Genomic DNA, 12,120 nt, shown 5'->3' on the forward strand with positions numbered 1-12,120 from the left:
CAAATTTTACGATGATCAGAACCCACCTGAAAAACTTACTAAAAAAAAATATTTGGACCACAGCCCTAGTTTCTTATTCAGCAAGTCTAATAAGAGGCCTAAAAACTCGAATTTTACCATATTTAAAGATGATGCTAATACTGGTTAAAGACTCATTCCAGAACTACTATACGGGATATTTTAACATGTTTAGAATATATTTGATGAAACAGTCCCTAAAATTACTTTTCACAATAAACCTACCACCTACTAAATAATCTGTTCAGCTAAAGATGTAGTCTTTAATAATTATTTATTAGACACAGTAGGTGTTCCTTTGCTCCTTGAGATCTTAGAAGGCTTTAAAGAGCCTTATCTTATAGGTCTCTCCTACCACTCTGGAGTTTTTGAGGTTTGAAGACCAAATGTGGGGCTTAGCTCATTTCTAGGGAAAAAGGAAGGAACATAAAATAGTCACTGGGCATGAAATATCCAGAGGGAAAAAAAAAAACCCACAAACTCACAGGCAAGTACCTGAGGTTTTACAAAACAATCACCACTGTGCCTCTGGGCCCATGATTAGGAAGTAAGATTATGCTAAAGACAACTATTAGAGAATCACAAAGTCATGTCAACATTCTTCATAGGAGAATAGGTCAAAGGAATAAAGGAAGCTTATTGCAAGAAGGTGGTTATCAACCGATTCCTGAGAATCTTCCTAAAAAGCCCAGTAGCCACACTAACACCTGAGTAAGTGGAGACTCTAGAAAGCATGAAAAGCCAAAAGAACACATTACTCAAGTCCCACTGGCACTGTTTGCTTCATATCCATCTCCTCTGGCATAGGTGACTGCTCCTGGGCAGGGCCACTTCTGTTCACCTTTGCACCAGACTTAGCACAAAGGCAAGCAAATGGAGGAAGACACTGCTTTGTTAAATAAAGAAATAATTAAGAATGAACCCTATCAGTCTAAAAGACAGATAAGGTACTTTTTTGGAAGCAGACTGCTAATTCACCAAGGCCTATTAATATTGCCTAATAGCCTTCCTTCTCTCATTTAAACAAAGACCTCCTTATGTCTAACTACACGCTGGATACCGGTCTTAATCCCTTTCCCTAGAACTAAGTACAAAAACTGTTTGCTAAGCAATCAAAGGAATATAAGGGGATAGCCTGGAAGAGAGGAAGGAAGAGGTCTCCAGGCACCGAGGCTGTATTCTTTCTTGGACCAAGTTCAGAACAGTTTACCCCCTGGAACGGGCTCACATAGCCAAACCAAAGTGGTTTCACAGGAAAGTAGTTTGAAAGAACACAAAACAACTAAGATGTAAGGGAGAGCAGATCAGATGAGAAAGATCCACGGTCAAATATTCGTTGTAATTTACCTAACACCACAGGAACTGAGAAGCTAAATCAGGGCAGCTAAGGAGTCCACTTCTACAACTCTGGGACTAAAATGGCAGTAACCTTAATCAGTGCTGAGGCTAGTTTTCCAGTTAAATTACAGGTGTATAAACTTATGGACAACTAGGAAGAATGAGCATCTTCCAGTATGAGAATGTACAACAACTGAGCAAAGCAAGTGGCCCAAGTAAGAACAAGGTATTTAGCATTCCATGCCAAACCTCCAGCCCTCCTCCTTTCAATCATAACCCACTGAAGGCTACAGAATCAGGAAAAGACAAGCTACACGTTCTGTGAGGATCTGAACAACTGAAGGCTTTTGGCCTAAATTTGTACATGAACTTGAAACTGGCTGGATTATCTTAAATTTTGTTTTAACTTTCAAGAACAGGGGGAAAAGTAAGTTAGGATCAGAGACACTAAGTCACTCTGAATAAAGAGGAGGTGAGAAGAGTGATCAAAAAGATTACTTCCCAAGCCTGCAGATGTCAAAGGCTCTCTTAGACCACTGGTTTCTTATACATAATGCAAATTTTAGGATGATGACTCCTTGATGAAGCCATATGTTACAAGTCAGGCTACAACTGGGAGTTGTCTAAAAAATAAGATTGTGATTGGGATGCCTGGGAGGCTCAGTCAGTTAAGCATCTGCCTCCTGCTCAGGTTGTGATCCAGGGTCCTGGGATTGAGTCCTGCATTGGACTCCTAGCTGAGCAGGGAGTCTGCTTCTCCTACTCCCTCTGCCTGCCACTGCCCCGCCTGTGCGCGCGCGCGCTCTCTCTCTCTCTCTCTCTCATTCTCTCTGAGAAATAAATAAAATCTTTAAAAAATAAAAATAAAATACAAGATTATGATTAATAAAATTTTCACATGTCAAAGGAGACTTGAATTGCCAAATCCAGCTCTAAGAGGGCATCAGCGGGATTTCCTAAGAAGAAATCAATCAAATTTTTACCAAAATCTTGGGAACTGGGGAGAAAAATACTAAGATTTGGCCACTGAGGCTCTAAGGCAATGTAAATAGACAAGAAAAAGTCAGAATGCAAGCTAAGTAGGTATAGTTTTGCTCCTTTTATTGGAAAAAGGTGTTGGGCAGAACACAGATCCTAAGACACAAATCAAACCTAAACAGCTGTGAAGGAGGGAACGCACAAAATTCCTTCATAAATAAAACAGGCCTAAACTGTGGCCAAGAGTCCTACTAATTATCACTAAAAGCCCAAAGAAGGAAGTTCCGCTCTCTACTTTTAGAAGGCAGAACAGGAAAAGAAGAAAAGAGCGGCTTAAACTTCATTTATTTTCAGTACATTTTCCCAGAAGAAAGGCCTTTCAGGAAGAAGTTCCATTGAAAAAGGAAAATCTGGAGCTAACAGATTCTCCTCCACTGGGTCATGAGTTTGTGACAGAGTTCCAACTCAAAGCACTGGTGGGGGGCGGGGGAAACTATGATCCCAAGAGAAAAACTTCAAGTGACTTACAGTGAACACATTTTGTTTTTAAACTACAGTTAGGAGAAAAGGTTCTGGAACCATTCTAGAGTGGTTTGAAGCACTGGTGGGACCATAAGTCAGCAAAAATCCTATACAACTTTCCACAAATCTGGACAACATTAATAAGTATGGCATAGGTAACATGTTGTTCAGTGATTAAAACAGCAGGAGTGGGTTAAATAAATGAAAAATTTTATTGGTTACTATGACTAGGTCAGGGGTTACAACTGAAATACCCATTAGGCCAGGCAAGGTCTATAAAATAGGGTCAAATGGAGAACTCCCAGGCCATCAGGTTATAAAGACCACTGTTATAGGGGCCAGCACAGACAGATTTTCTAAGAAGCTAGAAATCTGGACTCTTAAGCACCATTTCTCAAATTTTTAACATTGCCAACTAACTTGAAAAATGTTTTCAATATTGTATAGGAACATTACACTGTGTAACTTCTGAATTTTTAAAATGCTAATTCACATTATGACTCTGGGGAGTTAGTCCCTTGTGAGACTCTATTCTTTAAAAATGCCAAAGTCATGAAAGCAAAGTAGTGTGAAAGCACTGTGAAAGTGCTGTGAAGAAACCTGACCACTTACATAAAATATCTAACCCTAGATGGGACCCTGCAATGGAGGTAGGAAATGTTTTAAGACATTACTGGGCCAATTAACAAAATGGGAATATGAATTAGACTAAGTATTTCAGCAATGTTAAATCTATTTACATTAAAACTACCCTGTACTTAGGAAAGAGAATAGTCTTCTTAGGAAATCCAGATTTCAGTATTTAGGGATAAAAGGCCATGATGTGTGTCACTCCTAGTCTTAAGTGGTTCAGAAAAAATATTACATGCAAAAAAAAAAAAAAAAAAAAAAAAATTACGTGCATGCATATATAAATATATAAAAGCAATAAGCAAACAGGGCCAAAAGTAGTAACCAAAAGCAAATCTGAGTAAAGTACACAGGCATTCCTTACACTATTTTTTGTTCTTAAAGCTTTTTTTAAAGTTTGAATTCAATAAATAAAATTAATAAAAATAGCTCCTTTAAAAGAACTTCAAAATCTGTGGTACAGTCTGCAGGGTTTCAGAAAAGCGTTTCCCTGTGCTAATACTTCAAAATTTCCACTCTCTTTGAGTCAATTCTAAAATCTAGGTTCTACTAGGCTTGCTCAGATCACAGAGGGCCCCCTTTAGTGCCTTCCAACTTCAGTCACTATGGCACCTCCTCCAATTAATCCTACTCATTAACTGACTCAGGAGAAAAGCTCCTCATAAGCCCCAGTACTCACCAGCTGCACAGTAGATGGCAGGAAGTGAGGCTAGCCCAGTGCCCCCATAAAAACAAGCACGAAAGGAACTCCCACAGCTCTTACAGGTTCCTAAGGAAGAACCTGGGGCTGGGAAGCAGCCTTACAGAAGATACAGGCCCCTGAAAGGAAACTAAGAGGTTCTACTCAGGAGAAGGAAGGCCACTGAGGGCTGTCAACTTTCAAGAACTCTTAGGATGACTGGAGGAAAGTAAGTACACGGGCCAGTGGACTTCTGCACACACAGAGAAGGCCCTAGTAGGTTATGGAGGTTTCCAAGCACAGCATCATGTAGATACCAGTCAAGAGACCAGCAGAACGTAGCCAGATGGTGGAATAAAGACCACGTGCATGGGCTTCCCAAAGGCTCCCAAAGGCCATTAGATCAGAACAGCTTCCCAAGCAGGCCATGGGACTTAGAACATGGGAGTAGAACAAAAGCCTTTTAAGATGCCAAAGAAGTATAGGCCTGCCTACAGTTTCTCCTCCAACTCTAATTAAATATTTAAAACACAAATGAAAATTGGATGTGCTCTGGGGAGGGCAATAATAAATACTTGACTTTCCCTAGCATAGTTTCCAACAACCCTGTTAGGTTGGCAGAACAAGTATTACTCTATTTTGGAAAATGAGAAAAATGGGTTTAAAAAATTCAAACTCCTTAGGGGCGCCTGGGTGGCTCAGTGGGTTAAGCCGCTGCCTTCGACTCAGGTCATGATCTCAGGGTCCTAGGATCGAGTCCCGCATCGGGCTCTCTGCTCAGCAGGGAGCCTGCTTCCTTCTCTCTCTCTCTGCCTGCCTCTCTGCCTACTTGCAATCTCTCTCTGTCAAATAAATAAATAAAATCTTAAAAAAAAAAAAAAATCAAACTCCTTAGGCCAAAAATTTATTAAGGAGTGCTAATATTTTAGGACAGAAAATATATGTAACTGGGGTTCTATTTTAATAGGCACCATGGACAACTATTTACCATGAGAAACCCCTGAATTTGTCTGCCAGGATTTCAGTATCTACATTTTCAAATGCAGCCCCTGAGGAGACGGGCTGTAGAGTTCAGACTATCAGAGATCCAGACCCCCTCCAAGGATGATTTTTAAATTCTAAAAAATATAAATAAAAATATTTTTTTCACCTTAAGTAGAGTTTTTAAATTTTAAAAATAATAAATATATAATCTATGTTCTAAAGGAATTTCACATATGCCCAAGAATTAAAATTTTCTGCCTTGTGAACTGCAGTATTAAAATTACATAGTAACAACAGTGAGAAATTTCATACTACATTGGGTGTCCAGTCAGAACCACATGAAATGGGAAAAAGAGCAAATCTACATTTGTTCCTTGTTCAATCACAATAGAATTTGTGCACATTTTAAAGAAAACCACAATGGGGCTAACGGGCTCACCAGGTGGGGTAAGCCGTAGCCCAGCACACATGGGACACACACAAGGTGGGGTCTCTGGGCCTCAAGGGCTGCTGAGGCAGCAGGACAGAGGAGACAGTGGCCCAAGACAGCAGGACAGACTCTGGGACCCGGAGTGGACTACCACATGACAAAGGCAGCCCCACAGAAGTAGACGTGCTCTAAACCCCTGTGTGAAGTACATGACCCATGAAAGACTTACTGTTTCTTCAGCTGCCTCTGGCCTCTTCTTTTTGGGCTCCCACTCTCAGACCCGCTACTTGCCTTCAGTGTGTGAGGGGGAGAAATGATCACAGACTTTAATTCACAGTTCTCAGGGACAACACGAACCCCTGATTCAACAATCTGCTCCATCATAACATCATTCAACATGAGTTTTCAGACAAAAGAACCCCGTGTTTGGTGGGCACTCACTCTTCTTTTCCTTTGAATTAATCTGTCTGTTATAATAGTTACCTCTAACACCAGGAAATATTTCTCTCGGCTAAACTTCTACAAGGGCACAGCCCAATAAAATTCTCTGTGATGATGGAAATGTTCGGTATCTGCAGGATCCAATCTAGTAGCCAGCAGCCACAGGGGACTGCTGCTGAGCCCCTGAAATGTACGTAGTGCAGCTAAGAAACAGAATCCTTCCTTTAACTGGATTTTAATACAAATTTTAAAAGCCACATGTTAGTGGCAACCGTACTGGATACTGCAGATCTCGAATATCATGTGAAAATGCCACATTTAGTGTGCCATTAAAGGTGCTGACCTACTGATCTATTCCATTTCAGAATCATTAAAGAACATGTTCAATCACGAGCTGAGAGTGCTCTGCTGTCTGGCCTGACAGCACTAGGCCAAGGAAAGTTTACACAGTCAAAAACATCTAAACAGCTCTTTCCCCCCAAACTTAGGGAAACTGGCAAATATTCCTACTGCTGTTAGTCTTATGCCCTACAGAGAATGTGTTAATTTACATACAAAAGAGGACAAGAGTGACTCAACAATGGGACTGGTTGTAACTAACATGGCTCAGGAACCTAGGCCTAGACACCGAGGATAAAGAAAGCTAAGTAAGGCAAACCACTCAGAGGTCATTCAAAATAAAACACCATGAAGGCAATGTGGATATTATAGTCAATTAGATCTGTAAAGTACATTTACCAAATTCTACCCCCCAACTCACTAACCTCTGGATATTAACAGTTCACCTTCATCAGAAGGATGTTACATAGTTAAGAATAGCAAAGTCCTCCTAAGAATGCAGAAAGGGGCCATTTCACGGAGACGTAAAAGAGCATCTCTTCAGAATGTGGTCTATAAACCCAATATAGAGGTAAGAACGGACAAAAATACCACACAAACTGAGAAAGGTGAGAAAAGTCTGATGCTATGGAAACAAAAGAACCCAGTACATAATATCAATTTTTAAAAATCACCAATCCATTCAATCTCTCACAATTAGATCAGAGTTATATGTGTGAAGTGTTTTATACTGCACACTAAAAACAGAAAGCAAATTTGAAGAATTAGTTAAAACACATTACTTAGGTTACACAAACTCTCCTTCCTTTCTCAGAAAATAAATCTGAAACTACGTCCATTATTACATTTACCAAGCTAGTGACTCATTTAACAAAATCTAGGAGATTTACAAACTAGGTTATTTTAAAAGATAAACTTCTTGCAATCATCAATTTCACTTGAAATCCAGAAACATTTTAAAAAAATGAAAATAAAGATGTGAAGCCAATACTGTATAATATACTCTAACACTCTACTAAAACATTCATTGTGACACAATCTTCCTGGTAAATTTCTTTTCTTTAAAAGACACCTGTGGTTTTCCCTGCAGTTCTAGGTTGAGAAAGCTTGCAACAGAGTCACTTAATTCTCAGGCATAAGGCTCACGTTAATGGGAACATACACACCAGAGTTGAAAAGGATGAGGTCAAATAAGGAATTTAAATGTATCCTCTTAAAGCATTTCTTTTTCTTACCTCCTCCTTAATATTAAATCGTGATGGTTCTTGTCTGCTTCGGTTTGACCTCCTAACCCCATAAACATCAGGATATTCTTCCCACATCTGTAAAATTAATAGACCACGTGTGAATCCTTTTTTCTTGATCCCCCATTTACTATTTTCATTACTGAGACATGTATCCCCATCTAAAAAAAAATTTAAGTAACTAAATATTAAAAGGGTTGTTTTGTGTTAGCTTTGTTTAGAGATAATAAAGTACTACCTGTATTATCCTGAACATGGTGAAGTTTAACAATGCCTCTTCTTTACTGAATGGCTCTCAAACTACATGGTATGCTGATTACTGGTCATTAAAATATAAACTTACACTTGAGTAATACAGCAAGGCTTCCACTGAAGACAAAGCAAGGCTTCCACTGAAGACAAAGTTTTTACTGATGAATTTTAAGTCCCTAATGCATTCCAGTTTCAGGTGTGACTGCACACTGACCTATCTGGGAGCTCAAAAAACAAGCAAGTCCCCGACAATTCTAATTAAGTAAGAATCAGAACATTTGTCTATTTCTTTAAATTCCTCAGGATGCTTACACAACATGCCAAAAGCACGCATATTGGGCATTTCTGACACTTAGCTAGAAGTTCCAGAAATGAGCACCACTGCCAATCTTTCTCTGGATCATTCTACTTTATTCTTCAACAGTAATTAGCCTTTGCCTGGTTTTTGGGACTTGATTTTTAGTAACAATCTTCACTAGTAATTAAAAAAAAAAAAAAAGAAAAAGAAAAAAGTAGGAGCACCTGGCTGGCTCAGTCACATGCAACTCTTGATCTCATGGTTCTAAGTTCAAGCCCCATGTTGCTTGTACAGATTACTTGAATAAAACAAAATCTCAAAATAAGTAGGCAGCTCTTTCTGTCTATGGGTCCTGTTCCCGTGCCTTCATAAAACCACCTTTTTCTACTGAAAATAGATAAGTAGGAGAGCTTAGTTGGAGAGACAGTTTCCCCCCACCCCCCCACAATATACCAACATCATCTTATAAAAGACTCAAATCAACAAATGTATAGAAAAAATGTAGAAGGCCCCACAAAACCTCTGAGTGTCTATAACCCCCACCTCGGTCTCCTTCCCACAGATAATTATTACCAAGTATATCATGGTGTTCTTCTAATGAAATCAGTTACACAGAGGCAAAATGAATTTGGATGGATTGTGGGAACACTGAAATGAAGATGTCAATAAACATGTAGAAGAAATGCCTGAGAGCCAAGATTAGAAATGTGGGTTTGTTGTCAAAATACAGGTAACAGCAAATCTCATGAAAATATTTAGAAAGTGAAGCCACAGAAGCCCCTGGCTGAGACTCATGAAGTGTGTGGAAAGTGTACCCCAAAAAAGACAAAACTGATGAAAGACGACTCAGAAAAAAACAGAATGTTATTAAGGCAAGGGAGGATATTACCAAAGTGCCTTTAAAAAAAAAAAAAAATGCCAAGTAAGCTGAAGAAAACCAAGGCCTCCAAAAGAAAACAAGGAAGATGTTCTAGGAAAAGGCATTTTAGAACAAGAAATCAATTTTATCATGGAATCCAGTGTTCTCAGTTTATAAAGGTGACAAATCCATAATGGCCTTGAAATAATCTCAGAGCTGAGAAGACAAAGTGCCCAACCAGAGTTAGGAATAACCAAGTGGCAAGAAATCTAGGTGACAGAGGCAGCAGAACACTGAACAAATCTGAAAGAGAAAGAAAGGCGACAAAAAGGTTTACCTAGCCATGCCAATCCCAACCTCTACCTCAACCCTGACCCCTTTTTGGAACTGTGTTAGAGCTGTGAAATTTCTTTACTCAGCACAGGTATTTAAGAAGCTTTTATAAACTCGGACTGCTAAATCACTGAAAAGACCACTGATTAGTTTTATCATTTTAAAATACTAGGAATCCAGGCTCAAACCCTAGGACTGTATTATACCATAATGTACACATACTAATATCATCCTGAGTTCATCTCTGTCCTTTTGATGGCCACAATATCTAATTCAACCCTTCAGTAAAAAAGCTACCATGTAAAGGGACATTGTTCTCTGTATACAGAAAACAAAGAGCTTTCCTCAGAAGTTCTCATTTTAGAATAATATCCTTAAAGTCAAAATCCAATCATTCTAACTGGTTAGAACACACATCCACGCATTAACCTTACTATTTAACTTCTTGGAATTAATCACCTTAACTCTGGAAGTATATTTTAATATTTCTGTCTGAAGCTGTACTTCCATTATGAAATTCAGTCTTAGCCATGATTTCCCTTCTTAGTTCCCTTCATTTTTTTATATAAGGTTAAATATATAAGGTCTTAAAACTTAACCACTGTGAATCCTGATCAACATGATCTCAGTGACGTTTTAAGCACTATGTTAAGTAATATGGTTTCCATGGTTTCCTTTACTCCGCAAGTCAAGAAATCTCCACTGCACAGATGAAAGTCATACCCAGACTTTTTCAACCCATTATACTTCCCTCCAAATTGTGTGTTGGTGTTCTGAAAAGAGCACCTGATCTAGATGGAGAGGAAAGCAGGCTCTGACACTACACTCTGAAGATCACAGAGAAAAGCCTTCCGCTACAAGCCTGGGCAGTAAGTCTGAGTTTAGTGATACTCAGAGCAAAACCTCTAATAGGTGTTTCTACATGTATTCCCTCTTGTGAAAGGTCCACCCACACAATGAGCAGGTAGAGTAGCTGAGTGTCTGAAAGTCACTCCTCTGTTAACAAAGTAGCAAGGACAGCTTTCCTTTTCCCATCCCTCACAGCACATCTGTTGAAGCTATTCTGTAGAACCTGCATTTTAAATTGCTTGTACTACTACAAAAATATGTGCTTAGATTTCTATCTTAGAAGAATAAAAACCAACTCAGCACAAAGCTTTTTATTTCACTAGGGCATTTTATTCTTAATCTAAAAGAATATTCTTTTCTATTTTCAGTGATTCAAATATAACTGTCTCAAAATGGAATTTTAAAAGATTGGCTGCATTCTTGTAATTAGGCCAACTCATTAATTTTTCCCTAAAAAGAATGCACTTCAAAGTTTGTGCCTCAATGAGACCACACTATGCACTTAGAATTTTGGCTTGTTTGCACTCTTTGCTAGAAGACTCTTCTAAGTTCATAATACTTACATTGCCTAGATGCAGATTAACTTTTTTTCCTATGAGAAGTATTTCTCTTCCATGCTTCAGATACGAAAAAACTATCCTTATTCTTGAACTGTTATCATCCATCACTAAGCTTTACAACTACATTCCATAATCATCTGTCAGTAATTCTCTCTAGTATTGTTCAGTATTGGCTATTACCTTTTTAAATGTTAAAAACCAAAACTATAGGCGTGCCTGGGTGCCTCAGCTGGTTAAGCATTCGATTCTTGATTTCACCTCAGGTCATGATCTCAGGGTCATGAAATCAAGCCCTGTGTCCGGCTCCATGCTGGGGATGGACCCCACGGAAGATTCTCTTTCCCCCTCACCCTTTGCCCCTTCCCCCAACTAGCTTGCTCACTCTTTAAAAAAAAAAATTATAAAAATGTGCCTTTTTGCTTTGTAATTTGACGGTTCATGTAATTATTTTCCTTATGGCCCCGAACAGAAAGCAGTCCCTGTTTATATCCACAGGCAATAGATGATTACAAAAGGTAGCTACAGTTTTTATTATCCAGATTAACTCATAAGTTTTCCATGGGAAATAGAGGTCTGCTAGCTGGTCCTAGCTCGCAGCACACTTTCTCTGTATAGCAAAGTAGATACCTTCTTCACGTCCGCTATCCGTTCCTTCTTAGAGGCTGGCTTCTCTTTGGCTTCTGGAAGGACTGGCTGGGATTTGGAACCCGCCGACTCACTTTCAGATTCCGACTGGCTCTCTGAAGACTCAGAACTGCTATTTGACTCACTGCCATGGCCACTTCCTGGATCACTGCCCTGCTCACTCTCCGACTGGCTTCCTGAGTCTGAACCGGAAGCTTCTTCAGATGCTGAGTGACTTAATTGAAAAAAAAAGAAAAAAATTAAGATGTAAGAACTGCACATAAATCTGTTTTTGTAGAATCTGTTTTTTTAAGAAGCGGTAAAATGAAAGCAGAGTATTGATTCTGGTAATACAAAATCAAAATCTTCAAATTCGGATTTATATTTTTATACTGCAAATAATGTCATTATTATCATTCCCAACCTCCCTAGTATCTACAATTTCCTGAGTGCTTAGATCATGCCATTTACCACTTAATTTGTATAGGTTAGTTCTTTTATAAAACTCCAAAGAGGGATATTATCTTCTCCTTCAATCAGATGAGGAAAAACAAAAGCTCAGAAATAGAATAGCAAGTCTCCCAAGGGGACACACGAAGGTCAACCAGTCTGGATCCACTAAGTCTCATTTGTTCAGTATCATTCTCTCCCTAAGACAAACCCCCCACCCACACAAAGGAAAAACCCAACGCAGAACAAAAAAAAGCAAAGCAACGTTACTGGGGTAAGCAACGTTACCCCA

General features: G+C 39.0%; 1 protein-coding gene across 2 annotated transcripts in view; it reads right to left on the reverse strand.

The window, feature by feature from the left end:
- CHD2 (chromodomain helicase DNA binding protein 2) overlaps window positions 1-12,120 on the reverse strand; it is a 121,605-nt gene that overhangs the window by 86,453 nt on the left and 23,032 nt on the right. For both annotated transcript variants that reach the window (XM_082736714.1, XM_082736715.1), the window contains exons 3-5: window positions 11,382-11,613; window positions 7,595-7,681; window positions 5,809-5,870 (exon numbers count right to left, since the gene is read on the reverse strand). In XM_082736714.1, the coding sequence (XP_082592840.1) occupies window positions 5,809-5,870; window positions 7,595-7,681; window positions 11,382-11,613 (381 nt within the window). The remainder of the gene's footprint in view (window positions 1-5,808; window positions 5,871-7,594; window positions 7,682-11,381; window positions 11,614-12,120) is intronic.

This window comes from Mustela nivalis, assembly GCF_964662115.1.
Source record: "Mustela nivalis genome assembly, chromosome: 6".
NCBI classification, from domain to species: domain Eukaryota; kingdom Metazoa; phylum Chordata; class Mammalia; order Carnivora; family Mustelidae; genus Mustela; species Mustela nivalis.